Genomic DNA, 25,873 nt, shown 5'->3' on the forward strand with positions numbered 1-25,873 from the left:
CAAAGAAAAACAATCACTCAGGGAGGTTCTTCCAGGAAAGCTGCTGCTCCAGTTTCCAGTAAGCAATTCCCCAGACAGAGGAGCAGAAGCGCTGATTTTCTTTCTGAGCCTAACAGAGACACTTGTGATTTGCATTTACAGGAAGTGAGTGACAAATACTATGATCAGGACTAGAGGGGCCCTGCCTCCAGCCGGGTGGAGGAAAGGGATAACTGGGCTTACTGGACTGTGTGGATCCGATGGCCTGGCACGTCCGACCCACAGGAGTATAAAGCTTTAGTGGACACCGGCGCACAGTGCACCTTAATGCCATCAAACTATATAGGGGCAGAACCCATCAGCATTGCTGGAGTGACAGGGCGATCCCAAGAGCTAACTGTATTGGAGGCCGAAGTGAGCCTAACCGGGAATGAGTGGTAAAAGCACCCCATTTTGAATGGCCCAGAGGCTCCGTGCATCCTTGGCATAGACTACCTCAGGAGAGGGTATTTCAAGGACCCAAAAGGGTACAGGTGGGCTTTTGGAGTAGCTGCCTTGGAGACGGAGGAAACTAAACAGCTGTCTACCTTGCCCGGTCTCTCAAAAGACCCTTCTGTTGTGGGGTTGCTGAGGGTCAAAGAACAACAGGTGCCAATCGCCACCACAACAGTGCACCGGCGGCAATATCGCACCAACTGAGACTCCCTGATTCCCATCCATGAGCTCATTCGTCGACTGGGGAGCCAAGGAGTCATCAGTAAGACCCACTCACCCTTTAACAGTCCCATATGGCCAGTGTGGAAGTCTAATGGAGAGTGGAGGTTAACAGTAGACTATCGTGGCCTGAATGAAGTCACTCCACCACTGAGTGCTGCTGTGCCAGACATGCTAGAACTTCAATACGAACTGGAGTCAAAGGCAGCCAAGTGGTATGCCACAACCGATATTGCTAATGCGTTTTTTCCCATCCCTCTGGCAGCAGAGTGCAGGACACAGTTTGCTTTCACTTGGAGGGGTGTCCAGTACACCTGGAATCGACTGCCCCAGGGGTGGAAACACAGTCCTACCATTTGCCATGGGCTGATTCAGACTGTACTGGAACAAGGTGGAGCTCCAGAACACCTAAAAGGCTGAGCCCTTTTAGGAACAAACCGCTGAAACAATATTGTCCTCTGGGGACCTGCAGTTTGGAGAATTAATTTAGTGTAATTATTCCCAGTGATGTTGCAGACAGTCAAACCAAAAGAAGTGATGATCTGTCTCTAAATTGCCTGTAACCAACCCCTCGGGTGATGCCCTGCTCATCAGCGACCTCTGGCTCTGCTTGGGCAGGAGGGGCAAGTGTGACTGTTCAGGACTTTCATGCATATGAACATTTAATCCTTGAGGAACCTCATCATGAAGGACTAGCACTCCAACAAGGATTTCTTTACCTTGTTCTCTGGGATGCTCAGCTTCAGCCATATGGTTTAGTTTTAGCTAGTCCTGCAAGGAGCAGGGAGTTGGACTCAGTGATCCATATGGGATCCTTCCAACTCGAGATATTCTATGATTCTTTTCTGAGATTCACCATTAGTGCAGTTGTTCCAGAAAATGTGGCTTGTCCTTCACCACTGGTTCAAAGTTTCTAAATCTTAAGCAGAACAGTGACTATTATTTTAACAGCATCTCTGCTTATGTGCTTTCAGCTGCCTGGAAAAGTTTTCTGCATCATTACACTATGATTTAGCTAGATGCTAACATTGCTACTCATCATTGTAGGCAAGTACACCACCAGAGACTTACTTTTGTCCTTTAAAACAAACAAACAAAAAATTATTGGTCCTGAGTTTGCTCAGGAGAAGAGCTCTCCCACAAATGGCAGCTTTTCAAAGCTGGCTCAACCCCTCTGCACCCTGCTCAGCATGGATGGCCATGACATCCCCTGGTGGGTTTGGTATGTTCCCTCTGCACCCTCAAAGGGAATCTCTGTGGTGGCTTCAGTAACCCCCATCAGCTCCCAGGAGGGCATGGAGGAGACAGGAACATGAGGAGGATGACAAAAACCTTATTTCCAGATGCTGTTCCATGGGTTCAGACCCACATTAAACCTAATTAATTTGACTTGGAAATCCTACTGAGAAGGAAAAGGGTGTTTCAACCTTTTCAACTCCTTCCCGTCCTCTTTCTTCTGCTTCAACACCATTTGATGAGTTCACTAAAAGCACTACAAATCATTTAGCTCAATGGTAGTTTTCAGCTAGTACCCACTCCATCCAAAACATTTCATTTTGTTCCAGCTAGGAACAGCACTTCAGCACTAAAATAACATCTAGATATTGTTGCTTTCTTTAATAAACATCCTCTCCTCTCACTGCAAAGCCCTCAATAAATGGCCCTGGAAGAACAAAAGACATTTCTGTATTGTCTTAAGTTCTCTTCCTTTCTGGAAAACCTCAATTAAAACAGTGAAAAAGCAAACATGTCACTACTATAATCTGTAATTATGAACTCATTTCTATTCGCTTGCCCAGCAGGAGAGGTTGGTCCTCATGACCTCTGAAAATGGGTTTCTAAGGCTTTTCCAAAATTTCACAGCCTTAAAAACAACACATTCATGTCAACCATAAAACAGTTTGCCTTTGCCTTCACACAAAATAACTCACAATCTTAAAATCCAGGGTGAGGGCTATTCCTCTGACTATTTTTATTTGTGAAAGGAGCCCTAGCATTGGCCATGAATAGATCAGCATGGGAATGGCTCTGGAAATAGTGAAACCTTTCAAGACAGTGTGAAAATTGCATGAACATGGGCTGTCAGCTTATTATAAAGAGTTTTCAAATAAATACCTTGCATGGCATGCTCCTGAGTGATTTTTTTGGCTTTTCTTAACAGTCTTTCCAGCACAAAAACTATCTGGCCTGAAGATGATGTGTGCCATTATGACCCCAACCTCTTCACTTGCCCATGCAATGCTTGCGGGAACAAGCATGGAGCTTTCTTTTGGTAAAGTCTCACTGAGAAAACATTTTGAGAGAGAAAATGCTGGGACAACTTGGTTATGTATGTATAGATTTTCGTTATATATGTGTGTATATGTATATCTTTAAGCAGAGACTGAAAGATAAGGAGGGTAAACAAGAGGGAAAACCATTTTTTAATAAGAGATGAAACAGTGGACAAGAAGATGATGCCCGAGAACTCAGAATCAAACAATAATGAATGCAGAACAGCAGCAGATTTTCATGTAAAATAAAGCAATATTGTCCTTTAAACACAAGCTAGACAATAGCTTTAAAATTCACACACAGGACTACAAGCCACTCTGCTTTAGGGTCCATTCCTGACCCTCCCATGATTTCACGTGCCTGTAACACACCTAGGCATATATATTTCTTTTCTCTTAACATTTAGGACCAAACCAAAGGAGCACATATACATCCACAACTCAGCTTCAGCAGAGCTGAGGACCCTACAGCTCTCATCAACCAATTCCCAAAGTCCCACCAGGCCCAAAGGGTTTGGGTCAGCTCACATTTTGTCTGAAATGTAAGTGCCAAAAGCACCACCACACACATCCTGAGATGCCACCGTCTCCTCAGACTTCCCCCCCCCCCAAGTTCAGCCAACAAGTTAGGGGGTGTAGCAGGAGCTGGCGATGCCTTTAAGGGGCTCAGGGCTAAACCCTTCCACCTGTGATGACAACAGTTTGCTCTGTTGACACCTGTTTATGAAAAACTAAGGGGAAAACAGCTAACTACAGACTTCACCCAGGCTGCTGAAACACTGGTGACTGGTGTCAACTCCTGCTCATTAGCAGCACCAAGCCAGCTTGGCTGGTAGACCCAGGTAGGGGCTGCCTACCCAGCTGATGAGTAAGGAGGGCTTGCTCTGGCTAGTGAAGCCAGGCAGCCTCAACAAGGGGTCAAGCTAAACATGGGTGAGGGATGTCATCAGCCATGTGCATGTTCCAGGTACAGACACAAGCCCATTTTCTTCAGACACCAGAAATACTTATGGCAAGATGGACTGAACTGGAGACTGCTGCCCCCAAAGCTTCTCAAGAAGTGCCAAGGTGGCACTCTCTGTGAGCATGAAAATGTCTCAGTGGAACGCCTTGCTTTCCTTGGCTGAGAAGAGATTTCCCTTCCATAAAATGGGAGAGAATGGGATGCCCAGTCTCAAGTCTTTGTTCTTGCTGGAGAGCCCAGAAACAAACCCCTGTCCCAGTGCTTCCTCCAGCGTGAGGTGTTTCAGCTCAGATCCTCCCACAGCTCTTTGTTTTTCAGACTTCTTTGGTGCTGGTCAACATGGGAAGGCAAAATAAAGCAAGGAAACTAAGATGGCCAGACTCATTTTTCTTATGTGGGGGCCAGAAGATCTCAGTGAGGAGCTTTCCAGGGCTCTCCAAGCACCTGTGATTGCCACCTTTGGGAATTCCCACCTTGTCCTGGGGGAAGGGGAATCCTGCCTCCTGTCCATGCAGCACTGGATTATTGTAGGGTTGCCTATTTCGGCCACGTTGGACACCTTCAAAAGTCATCTGGACAGGGTGCTGGGCCATCTTGTTTAGATTCTGCCCTTCCTAGAAAGGTTGGACTAGATGATCCCTGAGGTCCCTTCCAACCTGTGATTCTGTGCTCACAAAGTTCAGTCTTGTGCAGGACTTTTACCAGAGTGCCATGGTGGAGACCCTCAGGCCCTGCGTATAAGTGCTTAGCGTACAGAACAACCGCTTCCCAAACAGTTTACAGCAGCAAGGTGGATGCAGCAAGCATGGAGAACATAGGCATGGGGAGGGGGTTACACAGCATCACACAGAGGATGGGTTCAAATTGCCTAATTTTAGGTGTCTGCAATGTCAGAAGCCAAATGTGAGGTGGGGATCTAAACCCTATGGCAGCCCAACCAGTACAGGTGGTAGACTAGGGAGGGAGTGACATGGCCAAATGCCTGCTTCATGCTGAGGTGAAACATCCTCCAAACTCCACTGACTGCATCCCCTCTGAGCATAACAGGAACTTTGGCACCCAGTTCATATATGGGCAACATAGTTATGGACACATGCAGTGGGATTCAGGTGGTGGTGTCACTGGAGATGCTCTATTGCATCTTGTCTGGCTCCCTGCCCCATTTTGGTGCAGGTTTCACAAGGTCTGGTGTCTGCCAATTCCTTGCATGGATTGCACGATATGCTAGGGCATCCAAAATAGCAGCTGTGATCATGGAGGTGAATCCCAGCAGTCTCTGATAAAGGTGAGAACTGAAATGAGGTCTCCCATGTCCACCCCCAGGGCCTTGGACACAAGAGCAGTTGCTTTGCTAACCTTATCCCTAGTTGTACAGCCACCACAAGCTCCTGCTCCCCGTTCCAATGCTCACAGGAATGAGCAGCAGCAGAAAAGCAGTGAAGAGCTGTTGGTGCCAACAAGTTGTCCTCCAGCCCCTGCTGCCACACAGGAGAAAGATACCTAATAAATACAGAGTTTTGATGAAATTGGGTGTCCCTCCACCATGGGCACACACTGAAGTTCTCCTGGATTTTTTGCTGGAGCAATTATTTTGCTTTCTGTGAAGTAACACCATAAGACCCTGAGCTTATCCAGCAGGCCATTACATTTCTATTGAGGTTTCATAACAGTAAAATGTTTTGCTGGTGGTACATAAAGACTTTCAGTCAGCTGCAGAGATGTAGAAAAACAACCTGCAAAAGCCTCCTGATGCCATAAAGTCTACTGGCAGCTTGGCAATTCAGGTTAAATTTAGTCTGCAGGACAGGGATCACTTCAGTTGCCGAGATCATTAAAAAAAAGGCATTTAAAGTCTTGTGTTGTAGAGTTTTTATGTAATGACAAAGCTGCTCTCAATAGAGAGGTGGCAACCCTGCAGCTGGGAAATGCACCCAGCTCTCTCCTGCCACTGCCTCCTGGCATTAAAAAAAAGGAACAATGAAAGGAAAGGATTAAATTTGCTGAGATGAGTATCTTTTAACCCTTCTGCACTGTGCCTTTAGCTAGGCACACAAGACGGGTGGAGCAGATATGGAGAATAGTAATGGAGATGCATCTCCTGAAGTCCTGCTCGTGTGGAGCGTGTCCTGTGGAACTCACAAAGGTTTATTTTTCTCATTACATTAGTCTTGAGCCCACCCACAGAGTGCTCTGATATTTACAGAAGTACATTTTCCCTGCATCACATGAAATGCAAAATCCGTTGTTGCTAGCATTGGGAAAGGAGCTGTAAATATGGCATCGCCTCTCAAGTATGTTTTGTTGGCAGGATTGCAGCTGCACCATCTGCCTTCAGGGGTGACTCACGGCTGGGCGTATTTTCGCTGATACCCTCAGTGCACGAGGGCTTAGTGCTGATCACAATGGCAGAAACAAAAGCAGCTGGGTGGAAAACCCCTATTCACCCTGCCACAGCTTGAGACACAGGTGACAGGAAAAACAAACTCCCCGATGGATGCTAAATACCAACTGTTCCACCTTACTGCTACTGGTGTTTCACATGGACCTCATGGCTAATGGGAAGACCCTAAGCATGCAGCTCTGGGGACTGTGCTGGAGCAGGCAAGTTGCTCTTAGATGAGCCAGTTCAGGACTGATGCTAGATTTAAATTTGGCTGCACTTCAGATGGCTTCTGCAGAGCTATTTGATCAGCTGAGTCCTGTAGGTACTGGGGCTGGGATTATTGCACAGGGATGGTGTTGGACTATTACAGACCCATGCCATGTTGTGTCCTATTCATTGAGCCCAGAGCACAGTGCAAAAGGCAGTGAGGGGTCTTGATGGAGCCAAGCCACCTCTAGATCTCAGCTCCAAGAGGTCCCTCTTGACAAGAAGCTGCAGTACTGCCCAGCAGCTCCACCTGTGGCTGAATCACCTCCAGCTGGATGCCTGTGGGTTGTCAGGAGGCAGCTTTTTGATCATTCAGGGACCACTCCTTCAATGTGGAGCCTGGTACAGGCTTTGTTCTCAACAACCTCCTCCTGGGAGCGGGGTCCCAGTGCTGTGACCCCTGGCACAGCTTTCTCCTCGACACCTGGAAGGAAGGGCAGTGGGGCCAAGTGATGCCAGTGTGTCTGGCCAGCGCAGCTCTGCAGGTAGGAAGGATCTTCTGCTTGACCCCTCCTGATATCATCTCTGCCCCACTCCATCACTGCCCTGCCATAAAAGGAGCTGATGGACTAACTGGCTCCCAACGACACCAGGTCTTTGTATGGACCTACCCAATAGCCTCACAAGAAGGTATGGGAGTAACTACAAACATGGGGAGGAAGGACCTTGTGCCAGTGCAACCCCTCCAGTTCCCTACATCTGTTACTCCCTCAGTGGCAATCAAGGGAGACTTTCCTCTGATTTCCAGTTTTAATTAAATGGCCAGTTTATCTGCTTGCTGTTCACAGCAGTGTGTTTCTTCAGCAGAAATAGCCCTTCTCCCCCTGCACCGTTTACCCCCAGGTACCTCTGCTGGGCAAGGCTGAACCAAACCAGCTGACATGCGCGAAGCAGCGTTTCCTTCTCCAGGCTTTCAAGTTTATTTTATCCTTCACTTCCCTGCGTAACCCTAGATCCTCATATTAACAAACAGAAAAAAAAGGCAGAAAACTTTTGCTTTACATTTCATCTCATCTCAAATCCCCCTTACTAATGACGCCATCTCATTTCAGCATCATGCAGTCCTGCAACTCCCACCAGACCCCATACCTTCTCCTGAGTGAGGAGATCTTGCCCTTGAAGGAGCAAGCTGGGCAAAGCTGATTCCTGGGATGTTTTATGACCGGGTAAAGTGGTAGAGTGCCCTTTATGGTGTTTTGAAAGGAAATTGTACAGGCACAATGTCCCGAGAAGCGTGGCTATTGAAAACCCTTCACAAAAGGAATTTGCCACAAGAGGAAAAGCAGCTTAATCAGTCGAACTAATCACTGTAGGTGATTGAGTGTCCCTGAGAGTCTGTAAAATCAAATACAATGGAAAAAGAAATATATCACAGCTTGCCTACACTCCTCAGCAGAGCCGCCGGTGGATCTGGGACATTCCCTGCCTGGCCCTGAGCTCACCATGACCATCCTTTGGGTTGTCCCTATGCAGGACCATGCTCGCCTCTGTGCAAGACCCTGGCTGGGGCCATGTGGACCAGCTGGGATGAGCCCTGGGAGGTTTCTCAGCAATGTGGTGGCCCACTGGGATGAGCTGGGCTCCAAGCAGGGAGGCAGGGCAGGGGTATCCACCCACATCCAGTCACCCCAGCTAACCCAGTTTTCGGCATGGGCGTGAGCAGGAGGGGTCAACGGCGCTTACACAACCCTCCTGCTTCAGGAAGAGGAAACCATCCCTGACAGCCACCTGGGGCTCTCCAGGGAAGGAGGATATTTCTGCCTCCCCCAGCTCTGAATCTAATTAAAACCAGAAAACAACACACACACACACAAATCCAGACTCTTTTTTTTCCCGATCATTTAAGTGTAAAGCCAAGTTAACAGTAGGAAGCAAATTGGGACAACGCAAGAGAAAACTTGGGGACATTTCTGTAATCCTGCTGTCAAAAGCCATAAGTATTTGGAGCATGCTGAAGGGAGATGGGGAAAGCACATGAGCCTCTTTGCTCCCACCCCTTCTCTCCGTGTATGAGCCAGGAGGACCTATGCAGTCTTCTGCTCCAGCTCCTTATCCCCTCTCAAGGGCTTTACGAAGGATGGATTTCCCAGGTGCAGGAACACCCCTCTTAAACCCCCATCTGACAGGAGAAGGAGGAGATGACACGAAGTTCAGTCACAGCTAAGGGTGATGGTCCTTCACCCAAGGCCAGCCCTGGTCCCCAACAGCCTTGTCTGGGACAGGCAGAGCAGCCCCCTGTGGCTCTGGTCATCCCAAAGCCTGGAGACACACCAGCTGTGCACGGGGAAAGCACAACAGATCCACACCTTTACTATTGAAAAGAGGAATTCAGATGCCTTTTGGAAAGAGGCTTAGGCTTTTACTCCATCCCCTCTAAGACATGGGGCTGTGCTTCCCTCTGTCATCCTCTCCTGTCCTTGCTCATAGACTGACCACCAAAAGCCCTGTGATATACCAGCCAGCATCTACGCACACAAAAGGATTTCCTTTTGGTAAGGTATTCAGCCTGATTTGACTGTTGAATCCAACAAGATGTGGTTGAACCAATGTGATTATGACGGTGCAAACTTGTTAAGACTTCCCCAGCAACCTTTTCCTGGTCCTCAGCAAAACTGTCCCCTTCCTTAGGTGATGCAGAACAATTTCAGTACTCTGTTAACCAGAAGACCAAGAAGTAGGTACAAACTCCTTTGTCTTAACCCATTGCAACTCCATATATTATTTGTAAATCCAATTTAAACCAGACAACATTTCTTATCACTCCTAAAAGGCTGGTGCAAACCTCTGTGTATGTGGCTCCAGGCCATGGGGTTTGGCCGGCTGGACCCTCCATCCCAAAACACATCATCCCAGGATGCCATGGGAACTGGAGAAACCCTATGCGGCACCAAGTTGACTTGCAATGCTTTGACAGATACTTAAGAAATGGCATTTTTGGGACCTTTTTGAAAAACAAGGGGCCAAATTCAGAGCCCACCCGCCCAATGAGACCATGTCCCAGCACAGCTTGTGCTCCACTAGCAGAGAAGCATTGGGTTGGGAAGGGTCAGAGGAGAGGACTTGAGAAATAGGTCTGTTGTGCCCCATATCCCAGAGTATTTTTTTTTCCTCTCAACTGCTTGCAGGAGAAGTCCTGCCACTGACCAGGTAAAGTCCTTCCTTCCCTAGAGGTGGTTGCCTATGGGAGGTCAAACCAAGTTGCCTTTGGTGATATCTAGGTAGGGGTCTTGTGTGGCAGCAAACAGCAGATTAGCATTTGGGATGATAAAGCCCTAATTTGTGTTTAACACTTGCTGACATGGACATCTATGAAAAAACTTGCCTCTGCTGCTCTCCTTCAATGATCCCATCAAGTGGTGATGCCCTCTATCACCCTCATCAGGAGGCGGCAGTTACACCTCATGTGTCTTCACCAACAGAGGAAACACTGGGTGCGGGATTTCTGCCGGGTGAGGTGGGTAGGGTGATACCTCTCCCTGGTCTCCTGCCCTGATTATAAGCTCTTTGTGGCAAGGACCTTGCCACCTCCTATAGGCTTTTCCAACACCTTGTGCAACCAAACCCTCTACCAGATGTGGCTCTGATGTTGATAGCTCTTACCAAAAATGTGTCAAACAGGACCACAGTGATCCTTTACTGCGAAAGTTGAAGCCTTTTTTAATGACACCTCTAATTCACTCTTTGTATCTATCTTATGCAAAAAATAAAGCATGCATCCCATGGAAAAATGACTCGTGAAATGTAAACGCATATCGTATATGCAAGGAGGGAGCTATGGTTGCACGCCTGTAGGGTTGCTTCCCCCCAAGGGAGTGAAAGGTGCATGGCAGAGACCTCAGGGTAGGTGAGCTGCGCTCCTCCACAACACGGTGACAGAATTTCCCAAGGAAAGGTGACAGGAAGGAAGCGGGGATGGGCGCTATTTATAGCATGGCCAGACATCAGCATCATTTTGCATGAGAAACAAAAGATGCTTCGCTAGCCCAAGACTTGGCCCCTTCTAAATGTCACCATCAGGGAGGGGAGAGAAGCCCACAGCACTTATCATTTATAACAACAGCTGGAAAAAATTAGGCATATTTCTGGGTACCAATGTGCTTAATCAGCTCTTTTATAATACCTGTGTTATATTGTCATGGTTCAGCTCCAGTTGGCAACTAAACACCACGCAGCTGATTGCTCACTGCCCCCACCCCTGTGGGATGGGGGAGGGAATCGGAAGAGCAAAAGCAAAAAAAAAAACTTTGTGGCTTGAGATAAGAACAGTTTAATAATTAAAATGAAATAATAATGATAATAATGATTTTGATAATAATAACAATAATGATAATATAATAAAAAGGAAAAGGGAAAAAAAAAACCAAACACGGAAACACAAACGATACAACCACTCACCACCTACCGACCAATGCTGCCCATCCCCAAGCCGCGATTGCTGCCTCCCTCCCCCGGCCAGCCCCTCCCAGGTAGCATACTGGGCATGACGTTACATGATATGGAATATCCCTTTGGCCAGTTTGAATCCGCTCTCTTAGCTGTGCCCCCTCCCGTCCTGGCTTCTTGTGCGCCCAGCAGAGCATGGGAAGCTAGAAAAGTCCTTGACTAGTACAAGCACTACCCAGCAACAACCAAAACATCCGTGTGCTATCAACATTGTTTTCATACTAAGTCCAAAGCACAGCACTGCACCAGCTGCAGTGAAGAAAATTAACTCTATCCCAGCTAAAACCATGACATATATAAATTACTAGCCAACCTGAATGTCAGCTACAACCAGGCAAGGCCAGCTGGACCTGCGCATCGTGCAGAGGCCAGCCTGGGGGTTGACTTCTCGTCCCAAGCAGGATGTCCACTTGCAAGTGGTGACTCCTGCACATGGCAGGAGGATGCCCATCATGGTCACCTGGGATGTGTCATCCTTCTCAGATGAGGCAGGTCCTGGGCAGGGAGAGACGATGCACTACAGACAGGCATTGGTCGTGGGGTCTGGGGCGCTGCTTAGTGCCAAGCGCTCACCACCTTCAGAAGGGGAAAAGCTGCCCAATGAAAACCAGACCCAACTGTGCCAGGGCTTTGGGGCCACACCTGCTTCTAACCAATGGAGCAGGACAACCTCTTTTCTTCTTGCAAATCCATTGCATGTCAACCCTACTCCCATCCTTGGCTGGTACCAACCCCTTTCTAAGAAACCAGCTCTTCTTCCCTTGGGTCCAGTCATCCATAGCCGCTCCAAAACCCCCATTCCAACCAATGCACCACCAAATGGCCCCTCTCAGCCTCTCCCGAGCCTCGCTGCCTCCAATGCCCCATCCATGGTCTTGCGATTTTGACTCTCTGTGTATCCAGATGAGCTTTAAAACAAAAAGCCCGTGACTCCCAATTGTTTTGCTGGCCATAAAATCTCATCCCAAGGGATGTTTATACCACCTGTGTGGCTCCACCAGCTCTGAAATGAAACTTTTCTCCCCCAGAACGATGCCTGGGACATTAAGATAATAGCACTGCAATAAAGCGTGAACAGCTTTGTAACCTGTTTGTGCTCCAATACAGTCTGGGGTTTTTTTCCTATTCCCTTCCCGTCCCCGTCCCCCCATTTCTACCCTTTTTTTCACTATTTCTACCATGTTTTTCTCATAAAACAAACAGAGACCTCACTTACTGCTAGAATCAACCTTAAGGAGCAAGCGCTCTCTGGGGGCATCTCAAGCGGCACTAGGACTAAAACTCCCCTCCTAGTCCCAAATGCACCGCAGAGGCAAGGGGACCCTGAAAACCCCCAGCATGAAACTATGTGGTGCAGGGAGAGGGGGGCTGTTGAGGTCCCCAGCTGAAGTCTAGGGGATGGGACCAATGCCTTTTCAGCTTAAATAATTATTTAAGAGACTGTTGTTTCACTCCAATCCCTCAACCTGGGCTTAGCTTTTTGCAATTAAAATAAGCATGTTTTTCTGTCTAAGCTTGGGCACCACTGTGGATGTCCGTGCAGGACTTGGTCAGGACTGCATCCCCTCTGCTCTTTCTGTTTTATTTCATTTGTGACTGCTTAGGGCTGAAACAGTCCCATGTCTCCTCCCACATGATGCCATATCAACTGGGTTTTAAGGCTTCTGTCTCTCCTCCTGGGATATTATCCCAGTGCTACTTGGTCTGGGTTGTATCTCACCCCAAGATCTTCCAAACCCAGCCCAAGGCAGTTTCTTTTGCTATCTCTCCTTGCCATCTGTGCAGGAGGCAGGGATGCCCTGGGGGGCTGAATGCTTCTGTCTGCTGATGGTTTCTCTGAAGGGACCAGAAAGAAAAAGAAATAGAAATACACATCTGGCATGATCCCTCAGATAGGCTGTTTTTTTGGATGGGAGGGAAGAACCAAAATGCAGTTCCATGACTCTGGTCCAGTGCAGCTTTGGGCATGGGGCTTCAAGCAGGAGACCCCTTGGCTCTACAGGTCTCCTCTCCCACAGCATCATGCACTCTTCTGATGGTGGAGGAAGACCCGCTTGGTGAGCCGGGATGGGAGCAGGATGCTTCAACATCCGCTGTGATTTCTTGGGGAGCCCAGCCATGTGCCACAAGGAAGCCCACCCACTCTCTCTTGCAACACAAGCAGATTTCAGCTTGGTTTTAACCACGTTTCTGTGATCACAGGGCTGCAACCCTGCTGAAACAAGCCCTTTTTTTTTCCCCCTAAATCACAAGACAAAATTGTCTTTTCAATTGCATACAGGAAAAAAAGAGGGAGCCCCAAAGAGGAGAGAAAATGGAGTTTGCTGCTGACGAACTGCCCCGCCCACAGAAGAATGTTTCTAGGATGCCTGAGCAAACTCTTTTCATCTGTTTTTTGGTTGCTCGGTAGAATTTGGGAAGACCAAACTGAGCACAGAATTAACTACATCATGGCTGTTCATGAGTCGAGAAGTGATGGGGAGATTTGAGGACACTCTCCAACAACTATCATAGGTATCTCTAGTACTCCCCTGAACATCTCCTGTGAGGCATCACAGCTCAGACACAGATTTCAGATCACCCTAGGAGAAAAAATTGGCCACTTTTTCTCCTGTTCAGTAACGTTAACCTTGCAAACTCCTGGTTTTAGTAAAGCTTTATTGCCCTGGTTGTGTCATCTCAGCCACAGCAGAACATGCTGGCAGAAATATAGCTGCATGTACAACTAACGCCCTTATTCCCCACTTATTTTCACATTTAACCATATTCACGATTCCTATCAAGGACTTTAGATGCCCTCATATAATTAAATATGCAATTTACACAATTAAATATCCCATTGACCCAACTAAATTAACTCAATGAATTGAAATCACCAATGCCACAGGAACACAGCTGCCTATTTAGCACATCCCCTCCTTCACGCAGACAGGCATCCAATGCTTGCTGCAAACCCCTCTCAACCATACCCACTTTGCAGGCAACCCTGAAAGTCAGCAAATTTTGCTTTTCAATAGAAAGAGAGGAAGCAAGTCATAAGGACTCAAAGCTTTTACAGCTAATACCTTGCCAGCTGCCTCTTCTAATACAAGTAGGGAGGATCTGGCTATGCTGGAATAAGTATAAGGGGAAGAGGAGGTCCTTAAGATACTCCTGGAGCAATATAGGACATACCCCAGCTTTAAAAGACAAACCAGGGGGATGGACAGACTGCATTTTCAGGATGTTAGTGCTCAAATGAGCGTCTATTCATTAACTCAATGCTGGCAGCTGCTAGACAGCTGTATTGTCCAAAGACACTCTATGAGGCAATGGGGGAAGATATGCAATGAAGAAGAGAAGATCAAAAAAACATTCAAGAGGTTTCACCTACCTCCGGTCATTTCTCCTCCTTCTGAACAGTTTTTTGGTGTGTGCGATTTCAGCTTCATGAGGCAATGGATGGTAACCCTGTAAAACAGAGGGAAAAGGAGCAATCAGCTCCAAGATACAGGAGGCATCAATATGGAAGGGGTCAGAGTGAGACAGGGCTGTACACCCAACATGTGAGCACAATAAAAGAAACAGTTCCCATCCAAACATCCTTACAACATCTCAGACCCTATTGAAGCAGGTCTGGAAATCCACAGACGACTTGTACCCTCTCAGGGCCATTGCAATGAGCAGGGTATTAAGTTATCTGCAATTTCTGCATGGGAGAAACCACATGGGGCAAATAACTGGACCATGTATGGGTGGATCCCAATATACACCATCTACAGGGAGTTCATCCACTTCACACATGACACTGCTGATACTGGCGCACCTAAACCATCCACTTTCACTGGGTTGTTTCCTTTGGATTTATTCATTTATCTAAAACTCAGCTGTAAAAATGTACAGGAATGATGCTCAGCAGCATTTTCAGGGTACTGGAATAAGCAAACATGAGCCACAGCTGGCTGGTCTGTTGGGGCTGTGCCCCCACGCTATTTGCTAATGTCAACAACTCTCTCATGAGCATCTTACTGTGCTTGTTCACTGTGAGCTAGTCAACCCATGCCATCCCTGGGGTAGGGACGGGTGGCATTCACCCACTGGAAACCAATGAGATGACCAGGACATTTGATGATTTGCCCTGGTCTTGTCAGTGGAAGACCTGTGTATAACTCAAGCTGCTGCCTTGTCCTCTCTCCACTGAAGGTGCCAACTCTCTGACTTGGTGTGTTCATCTGATAAGGGGGATGCTGTATTTACCATCCTACTATGGGCACTGTGAGGCTTCATTAATGTGAGCAAAGAGCGCTGAGGTTCCTGAATGAAAGGCACTATGTAAGTGCAAAGTATTACTTATTTTCTAGGGACTATAGAGCTGCCATAACCATAATGATTTTTATTTATGCAACATTGTACTTCCCAGGCTGGCAATAAAAGCCCTGTAAAAGTCACTCCTTTTATTTCCATCACAGTCTATCAGCCTCTGAGCTCCAGCCGCTGCTGGTGAATCACCATGCACAAGGGGCCACAAGGGAGCAGCCTGGGCAACGGCAAGGGCTGGGTGGGAACGCGTCTCATCGAGCAGCAGCTTTGTCACATTGACATGACAACATAACACACTGACTTCAAAAAAAAGTCTCTCTGTGAAGAGCCTTAAAAATGACAGTTAATTTTTCTAGCAGTTATTGAGATAATAATATTTTGAGTTCCTCTGGTGGAAGATGTAATGGAGGAGAAAGGTTGCTGGGCATGGTAATGAATTTAGGCTTGCAGACCAGGGAAGGCATCCCCAAGTCAAAGACCCACAGCATTTATTGTGACCACCCATCCTGGCTGTCTGCAAAGAGTCTAGAGAAACTGCTACTGCAGCAACTCTACAGCTCCCAGGGCAGCTAGAGCTTTCCACTTCAGAGACCTTTGCTCTTTGAGACTTCAAGCAATGAAGAACTCACCCAGCCCCTGGGTAAGTCCTGCTGCTGGCTAGCACCTCCTCACCTGAATCTTGCTTTGGCTGCAGTCTTCAAGTGTGTTTCCTGAGAAGGTAGTTTCCCTTTTAACGTTCTTCTTCACTATTAACTCTTCCAGAGAAAATTGGATGTGCCACAATCATATGGTTTAGAACAGGCATTAGAAAGCATGTTCAAGAGTAGTACCCACTCTCAGTGACCAAATTATCCTTCTCTCCCACTAAAACACCCTTATCCAGAGGTGCCACACCAGCTACAGCATCCTACACGATCCCTCATAGCAATGGTATAGAGGCCATCGTTAGATGAAGTTGCCTTTAGCTTTCTTGCAGATCTTCTCATCCAGCGAGGATCTGCTCAGCAATGTATGTTGTTCTGTGGCCCTCTGCTCACGTTCCTGCACCCAGCACCAGGAAGAGCTCTTCTCATGCTCCTTAGATCTCACCTCACCACTCAAACATAGCCCATCTTTGACTAAGAGGAGGTAGTCTGTGAGTAGAGAAAGCTGGCAACCTGTTCTCCTGAGGCTGTGGTTGGGTTATCACTTAGTTAACCAGGTCTGACTTGGGCTTCTCCTGCAGCCAAACACCTCATGGTTAATTCTGTGTGGCATCTTAGATGTCTAATAGCTTAGAATCATACTGAACCTTCTTCATTACTGAGGGCTGTGGACTGAGTCTTCCTCATCACTTACTTATTTTCCTGATCGCTTATTTTCACTGAATGCCTAGGAGGAGCTTAATATCTCTGAGATCTCTGTTCCTCTGAAAATTTGCTTGAAATTGGCCAATGGGTACCAAAGCAAATGAGAAATGGAAGGGAGGGAACAGACACACACAGCCCAATAACATCAGCCATGCTAGCTTAGGAAATCAGGCTAAAAATAGTACAGTACTCAGTGAGACTCTTTCCAATATTGTACTGCCACAGCAGGCAAAAGCTTGGGGTATTTTTAAGAATTTAAGCTGCGCTGCAGACACATGTGCAAATTACCTTGAAAAATGAAACCACCTCTGAAGAACACAAGGACCTAAAGCAACTGGACTGATGGGAAAACCCAACACTGGGGTGATGAGAGAAGGAAAAGAAGTGATCCAGCCATATCGCATGTTCAGTCTGCCTGAGCTTTATCTCAAGAGCCTTTTGTGTCCCCAAGAAACATCTCTGCCCTTGCTTATCTTAAACAAATGGTTGCAGAAGGCCTGAACTGAACAAACAGGTTATTAGGCCTGCGGTAGACACTGGGAGTTTCTCTCAGTTTTATTGCACACAAAGTTCAGAGTGGGATTTATTTTCAGGGAGGGGTGGGAAGGGAGAGGTGGGGCTGGGTTCATGGCAGCCCTGAAGACACCCCATCTGCCTGTGCAAAGGTGACAACAGAAATACTGAGGCTGGAGGGAGCATAAAAAAATAAATATATTGTGGTTCCAGAAACGATACACAGAAACCAACCCAGTGACTTGCAACACCCTGTGATAAGGCTTTCATCTGCCTATAGGATGGATTATCTGTGGCAGGAAAGTCCAGGACATCACAGAGCTGCAGATATATTTAACTTTTGTTGTGCAGGTCCCAGACTCATGGTGCCTACAGGGTTAGATGTGCTCAGTACAACCATCCCAGCCATCCAATTGCACGTGAAAAACGTGGCAAAGGCGCCACTACCTTCCCTCTGGCAGCATCCCCATCACCTCTACCCACCAAGGCCAGCATTTATCAATGCACGTAAGACCTGTGGGCACTTCCAGCAGAGCCATCTCCTTGGAGGCTACTTGCTGTTGCCTCTTACCCTTCCAGGAACTTCCACGGCACTGGTCTGCCACCCGCTCTCCTCTCTTACACAAGGGGAATTTTTTACCTCTTGAAAGGAGAGGGCTGGGGCACAAATCAAAGCCTTGACCTGCTTTGGAAGCCATGGAAGAATACCAAACAATGTCAGGAAGCTGCCTGGAAGCAATTTCCTCTCTTTAAGTGATAAACCTCTTTCTTCAAATTGCAAGCTATTCATTTTTCCTGGAAGGTGCTTATAATAATAGTTACTTCTGTATAAGGAATCAATCGGTGCTCAACATCAATGGAATGAAATTTTACAACATACTGCTCACCCAAGATAAAAGGCAGGTAAATCCTTACAGCACTTCATGTTTGTGGCTCTCCCATCACTCCTCACCCACAGCACAGCACACATGGGTCCTGGCCACCTCCAAGCTTTCTTCAACCTCAATCATTGGAGCCAGGGCTAAATTAAACTCTCTGGCAAAGAGGACTTAGTTTCCAGCCACCCAGGAGCTAGAAAAGGAGCAAAACTCTTCCAGCTTTGCCACCGCTGATCCAACAAGCCCCATGGTGGAGGAGGGATGTTCCGTGGGACCTTGACAGTAGGATGTGCTTGCCTGATGAATCATGGCATGGCGCAACATGCCTCAAATGGGAGGCATAGGAAGTTGTTTCTTGGGAGATGTCCCGGTTTGGAGGATTTCCTGATTAACTGCATCTTTGGGGACCACACCATAAATTGCATATTGACAGCAAAGGCTGAATGTGTAGCTGCAGCACGTGTGCCTTGGTGATGAGTACCTCGCAGAAGACACTTTTCCCAAAAAAAGGGCAGGGGCACAGAGAAGCGATGGCTGTGATGGTGATCAGGACTATCACAGCTAAACACCACTCTTTAGTTATCATTAAAAACACCAGCACTATTCCCTACAGGAGTCTGCCCTCCCATGTTGCCCCAAGGACACAACCTCCTGGATTCCCACTTGCTGATCATTAATGCTGGTCTATAAGTCCCCTCTCACAAAATGGTGGGCATTTTAGTGAATTACAGACTCTACACATGCAGTCCCAGACCCAAAGAAGTATCATTTAGACCCTTCCCACCATCTTTCTTTGGCGTTTGCTATTGGCTCCTGGCGGAGAGCAGACAGCCAGCTAGAGGGAAGACAGTATTTAAAATGGCATTAAATACTTGGTGGCAGCTAAGCTGTCCCACCTCATCCTACTGCAGCCAGCGCCAGGATGAAACAAAAGATACACAGAACGGCAGAATTACCCAGTGTGAAAGTCCCTGTGTGGGGTGAAGGATGCAAATGCAATTAAAGCATTAGAATAATTAGGCAAAACATCCGAAGTACCTTGAACCTTCCTCAATGTCTTCTGCTGATTACTGACAGCAAGTTTTCCAGGGTCTATTTTTAACTCTTGGCCCCTAGGCTCCTGAATTATACATAATTCAGAGATAATAAAACTTTAAAATACAGGACAAAGTCTCCTAGGAGGAACTGCCTCTGCAAACACACGCATGCACATCAGTACAACCACGCTGGGCAGGAAGAAAAGCCCAACCAGTGCTACCAAGCCCTGCCTAAGCCACCAAGATGGAAATAAGCTGGAAACGCTGCTACATTGAAACAGGGTGCTCCAGACACACTGACACAGACACGCGATGCCATAGGAAGAGTATAAATAACAGACAAAAGAAATCCCCTGTTGTTACAAGGATCCGCAAATCCAAAATCAGTTACAAGCTGACTTAGGAAACGGAGTTTTTTCCCATGTTATAGCAAAATGGGAACAATACTTCATGAGTGGAAGTAACTCTAATTGTTTTAACTGACGTTATTTTAGTGTTGTTTAGGTTTATCGTTCATTTGTATGTATTTCCTCTACCCCAGTCAGGCTTAAAAACAAACCTTACTGTCAGCAGTAAAGCGTCCCATCCATAAATAAATACATTTATCCAGTAAATATAGATATAACCACACCATTGCTTGGAATCCTTAAATGCAGAATATTTAAAGAATCATTCAAATACTGTTGGGACCTGGGTTTGCTTTCCTCTGGAAAAGGGAGCCTTTTTCAGCTAATATTGGGAATAAATACCGCCCACATTACTTGCGATCAGGAGGCACCACACCTGGTATCTGGTTTGCGGTCTGTCCAGGTAGCCCAAGCTCATCCTGAGAAAGGGATGCACTTGCTGCTCTGAAAAGCTTTTCCTATATTTTGCTTGGCTCATGCTAGTTTGGGGGTGAGGGAGGAATTGCTTTAGCTGGGACTTATAGTGTTATGAGGTTGCTATGGGAATATTTGTAACGCAAGTTATTTCAGTCCCTCTGGGACCTTGCATTTCTTTAAAGTATACTTTTCCTCTATATTTTTCATGTTCCCCAGTCTGTTTTTCCCTGTCTCTTGTCCCCTTCAAAGCCTACCCCCCCCAGCTGTGATCCTCGATGTGCCATCTGACCACGCCTCTCCAGCCCAGATGAAGTGGGCAGGTGAGATGGCAGGAGGACCCTTCAATTCCCCGTCCACCCTCAACACCTCCCCATCGTGCTATCATGGTGGATGGCATTGCAAGGAAGCAACCTGCAGGCAGAATAGGGACCTCTCTGGTGAGCTTTTAAGGTGACCTATAAACACACCCCATAGGACAGCAGGGAGTTTGGGACCAGCGCCCAGGTCACCCTCTAAGCTTGGAGGGTCTGTTGAACCTCTGTGCAATCCCCAGCATCAGTACAGGCTCCTCTGGCCGGGTGCGCTCACCTCGAACCTCAGCATCACTCTCAGCACAAGGTAAGGGCTGTATCCAAGTATATTTTTATTTCACTCTTATTATTAATAAAAGATTGCATGTTTTTCATATGCATTTGTGCAATCCCCCAGAACCAAGCCCCTACAGTTCTTATCCTCTTGGGTGGACCAGAGTTTCACCCCATAGGAGCTCCAGCTCATGCAAGCTCCCAGGAGTTGGTACAGTCCAACAGTGATGAAATCCCTTATTTGCAGAGCGATAACTTTATAACCTTACAAACAAGAGGTGGCTTCTCTTTTCTTTTAACACGGGTAAATTCAGATGTGCTAGGAGAACTTTCTCACTGCTCAGCCCTTGGCACTTCCCATTGGAGACCTTCCAAGTGCATGAAATTTTGCAACACCATAACATCACAGGCAATAGTTAATAAGTCAACAAGCATTTTTTTGCCATGATCCATATCACTGTGATCCATATGTTGCGCCACCAAAGTCAAAGAGAATTTTGCCATCGACTTGAATGAGGTCATGGTGGTGGCAGCCCCTCTTGGTCCACCAGTGGACCAGTGCTTGTGAAGCAAGCTGTGCAGAATATCACCATCCTCTCCTCCAAGCCCCTCGTATTGTGCTGGAAACATTTTCACACAACAGATACTCCTGTTTGCAGTTGGCTGAAGACACAGCCAACACATTTTCCCCAGGACTATACTGCAAAGAAATAGTTTTTCTCCTTTCTGAATTCTCTGCTTAGTCCAACTCAGCCCAGTATGAGCAAGTGAGGATCCCATGTCACAGCCACCCCAGCTCAGAAAATACCCCAATGTGCAAATGCCAATTTAATCTTATAAAAGCCTCATTCTTCCCTTTGAAAAGTTCAATTCCTTTTCAGGAATTTGGGCATTGCAACACAAAGGCTTGACTTTCTCCTTGCCAGGTTACTGGCAGTTCATACCTGGGTAGAAGAAACTGCTTTTTGAGTGCCCGTCTGCTCCCTCCCAGGATTTTCCTTTTATGCATCAAGCACTAAGATTCCTCCTACTGTAATGGGTTTTAATGCAGGGATAAGCACAGAAAACATTATGCACTTGCCACAGAGTATCAATCATATCACATCATATATTAATTACGCTGGTGGGTTTTTGCTTTGCAGACCTCTGGGGGCCATGGACTACTTAAAAAAATAAAATGAGGACGAGTAAGAAAAGCAAGTTTGTATCTGCTTTACAGCAGTCTCCAAATGTGACATTTAGAAACAGATCTGGCATTTCCACCAAAAAAATATCCTGAAAAACTGCTTTTTATTCAAAAGTTGCTACAGGACAGGCAGCAAAATGGCCATACCCACTCTCCCATATCTTGCAAAGGCTAAAGCTCAACCACGACAACCCCAAAGACACAGGCATCATTCAAACATCAGCTTTCCTGCCAGTGAAAGCATGCATTACAGCTGCTTTTGTGATGACTGCCAGGAGCTGGGTGAAGCCCTTTCAATTCATTTCACATTGGCCAAGATGACATACCTTCAGGTGTTTCATCAGAACCAAGCGGGGACAGAGAAGAACCAGCAACAAAACTCAACAAACCAACCCAACTCATGGATATTTTCATGTGCCAAGCAACCATCACTAAAGACCTTGCTTACTGGGATGTCTCAGGTCACGTTGCCCCTCCTCGCTAGGGCTTTTTTAGCTCCTTTCTCTTTTCCTTCTTGCTGGTAGGATTGTGCCTGTGTGATGGGCTCAGCTCCAGAAGTTGCAAAGGGTCTGGGATAGTGGTCACTGAGAGCGGTATGACCAACGAGCAGAAAAGAGCACGATGGGAAAACCATGGATGCACTGCATTACGAGCAACTCGGAAGCAGCCATCAAACTGCTCACTACCAGAGATTGGAATTTTGGCAACCAGCACATCCCCCATGCTCATTCAGCTGACTCCCTCCTCCATCCAGGATCCCTGCCTACCACCATCAGCACCACAGCCGTAAGCATCCTACAGATGCCATGCCTTCATGGTGGCTCTGAAGCCACAGAGGGACCCTACGGCAGCCCTGGGATGCAAACTGAGGTCTCCCATGCTACACTCCATGCTCACCTGGGTAGCTCTCCTGGGCTGTAGCCTTAAATTAGGTAGCCAAGTATATTACCAAAAGCAACTTTGGACATCCTCACTGGCATGTTGCTCTTTGCCCACTGTATATAGTTACACCCATGTACAAGATGCTAAAGGCACACTGGGTCCTTCCTCCTGACTGCATCTCTGCCGGGATCAGAGACAACCTGGTGAGCTGGGATGGCTCAAGCCTGCCCTTCCCAAAACCAAGTCATCAGATGCCTGCAACTCTGTGCTTGGCAGTCTCAGCCTTTCTCTCCTTATCAACACCAAAAATTTTTCATTTAACATCCATAGCCTTTCACCAGCAAGAACACCGCTCAAGGAGTAGAACCATCTTCTACGCTCCTCCAACAAATTGAAGCAAGAAAAATGAGGCTCTTCCTCATGCAAAAAAAAAGAAATCCCCACCAGCTAAGAAAAGCTGGAGGTTAATATATATTCCATGGGTTTGAGGGGGAAATGGAGCTGCATTCAAAGACTCAATGGCTAACCACACTTCCTTTGTCTGGCAACTGCCCACTCCCCCAGCAGAGTTATTGAGGAAGTTAGACAAGCACTGTATTTGTTCCAGCTGCAGATTTCCCTTAACCCCTGGTAGCGGTGTTTTCAAAAAAACACAGACCTTGTTTTCTGATGGTGGCTTTTCATCTTCATGCGTGCCACAGCTACAGTTACTAGCTTTAAATGCTGTTAATCATGGATTAAAAATAAAGAAAAAAACACCTTTGCCATTCTAAGAAGTCCCGGCTGGATGAGCAAAAGGGGGATTAAAAGAAGGCTTTCAGGAATTAGCTTGGAACAGGAAAGAAGAAGATAAAGCCATTATAAAAGCTTGTGTTAATACAGGAGTCATTTTTGTTGTGTTAATGCAGCCATGCAAATTCCTATGAAGATTTATTAGTCAGGTCATATAATCTGCTCTCCTTCCTCTTCTGATGATAAAATTGAGGCTATTTTCCTCCACTAAAATGTTCCTCTCTCTCAATTAAGAGTAAAATTTTTTTTCCAAGACTATGTTTGTGGTCTACATGAGGCTATGGGTGAGGCTGATGTCTTCAGAACAGTGAAATACAGACACTGAAATTAAGGTACCCGTTTAGAGACTACACCGTTAGGATGCTCCCTGTAAGGTGAGCACAGCCCCAGGTCTGTGGTACCCAGTGCTGAATAACTTGATGGAGCTGGGATATGCAGCCCCATCCCCTTCCACCATCCCAGACCTGCTATAGCATCCACTGTCCCATGGGACTTCAGTCCAGTAAAGCATTTACTTTATGCAAATCTGCTCCTAGGTCAACTATTTGCCTTGGCCTTCAGCCAGCCAAGCACTTAGGCACATGCTTAAAGTTAAGCACAAGAGTAAACAGATTGAAGTCAGGGGGACTTAAAATTAAGCACATATTTCAAGGATTTTCTGGATAATGGCCTTAACCCCACTGTGCGGCGTTTAACTGGGATGATTCCCAGCTGATTAGCTCCCCCCTTTCCCCAACCTCCCCTCCACTGGACCAGGCAACAAACAGTTTCTGTTTTGCCACCATGCTAAAGGCTTGGCTTTAAAGAAACCTTGTCTAGCCTCCAGGTGAAGTATGTCTTTCTTTAATTATACCTGCCTGTGAAATACCTTCCAGAAATCCCCACCCAAACAAAGCCTCAGGAAAGGAAATAACAGAAATTCTTGATGGTTTCCATGGGGGAAATGATACTAACCAGTGAGACGAGGTGCACGTAAGATGAGGCTGATGACTGTTCCTACTATACACAGCTCCCAACCCAGAGACTCCTTAAATGGCAACCCCATCCTTGCCAGAGACTGTACACCACCAGCACACAGGCTTTGCACATGCACTATGAGTGCAGCAGAAATTCCCCATCTTGGAGAACCAGAAAAATGGAGGAGGTCAAGGGCTGGTGAGACACGAGGGTTCACCTACCCTCTGTCGGGATTTGGCCACTTGTTGAGCAGATGCTGGGGAAGATGCTACCGTGGCATCGTGGAGGAGCACCTGTGCACAGTAAAGGGACAGATTTCCCCCCACCATGAGAAACATCCATTGGTACCTTCTCCAAGAGCAACACTACACCAGAAATAGAGCACCTCGGAGACTTCTTTCTTTTTTCTTTCTTTCTTTCTTTTTGCAGCTCAGGATTACTGAGTTCGCAGAGTCTCTCTTTAATGTCACATGTGTGGCTCAGGTCCCTCAGGCCCCAGCAGAAGCAGCCTGGGATATTTGCACAGACCCCTCACAATGGAAGGAAGAGGGTGTAGGAGGGAGGATCAGGCTGCTGACCCCTTTATTGTTCTTAAGCCAGAAGAAAGCTTCCTCCTGGCTTAAGAACCACGGCGCTGAAAATGTTTTCCAGCCAAAATGAGTCAGATGGAGTCACTGTGTGGTGGGATGGATTTTTTTTCTCTCTCTCCTTCCCCTGCCTCCCCCTTCGGTCAAGCAACGGGGAGTCACAGGGTTGTTCTCCATTCACAAAATACCTGCTGCACATCACGTAGTCCTTCCCCCCAATGATGGGGAAAGGCACTGTAACCCAAGCAAATGAAAATAAACCTTTTTTTTCTTTCTCCACATATTTGAAAAAAAAAAAAAGAAAGGAAGAAATGACCCTGCTCCCAGACTGACGCCTCCTGCATGTGCCCGCCAGGGAAGGGGTAGGCGGGGGGGGAAGTGAGATGACGATATGAAAGAAAACAAAACCAGCAAATTCTGCTCTGAAAGGATTAAATGGAGGTTTTCCAAAAAACCACCCCGTCATTATATAATGAGGCTTAACTCGGAGTCACCGGGGTCACACAACGCAGCACACTGGAGAAACCAAAGCACAGTGTAGCCTTTTAATTGTTAAGCCAACCATTAAAAAAAAACCCAACAACCAAAACCAAAAAAAACAAACAAAAAACCCCAAACAAATAAAAACAAATTATATTATGATTGTATGACAAGGTGGCCATTCATACACAACTGGTTGGGGTATTTTTTTACCCACTTTGCTCTTTCTGGCTGAAATACCATTTTAGTATGAGTTTGACTCCTCGCCTTTCTGCCCATCAGGGTGGTGACCTGTTTTGATGGGATGCTGCCACCACTGGGCAGCAATGCCACAGCGAGCACTGGGACCGCACCGGCTCCCAAAGCCTTAAGGCATGTGGGGCTGATCTACTCCAAAAGCAAAATAAAATACAAGTCTATTAGTGGAAACTTTGCCCTGGCAATCAGGTACTGAAACCCATCGCTGGGTTTCCAGATCAAAA

The 25,873-nt window shown here is 46.8% G+C and overlaps 1 protein-coding gene across 7 annotated transcripts in view; it reads right to left on the minus strand.

Annotated features, from left to right (window-relative positions):
• The window catches only part of CTIF (cap binding complex dependent translation initiation factor), a 183,341-nt gene that overhangs the window by 78,555 nt on the left and 78,913 nt on the right, over window positions 1-25,873 (minus strand). For all 7 annotated transcript variants that reach the window (XM_075077472.1, XM_075077473.1, XM_075077474.1 and 4 more), the window contains one exon: window positions 14,397-14,473. In XM_075077472.1, coding sequence (XP_074933573.1) covers window positions 14,397-14,473 — 77 coding nt within the window. The remainder of the gene's footprint in view (window positions 1-14,396; window positions 14,474-25,873) is intronic.

The sequence above is a fragment of the Phalacrocorax aristotelis genome, chromosome W (genome assembly GCF_949628215.1).
Source record: "Phalacrocorax aristotelis chromosome W, bGulAri2.1, whole genome shotgun sequence".
In the NCBI taxonomy this organism is placed as follows: domain Eukaryota; kingdom Metazoa; phylum Chordata; class Aves; order Suliformes; family Phalacrocoracidae; genus Phalacrocorax; species Phalacrocorax aristotelis.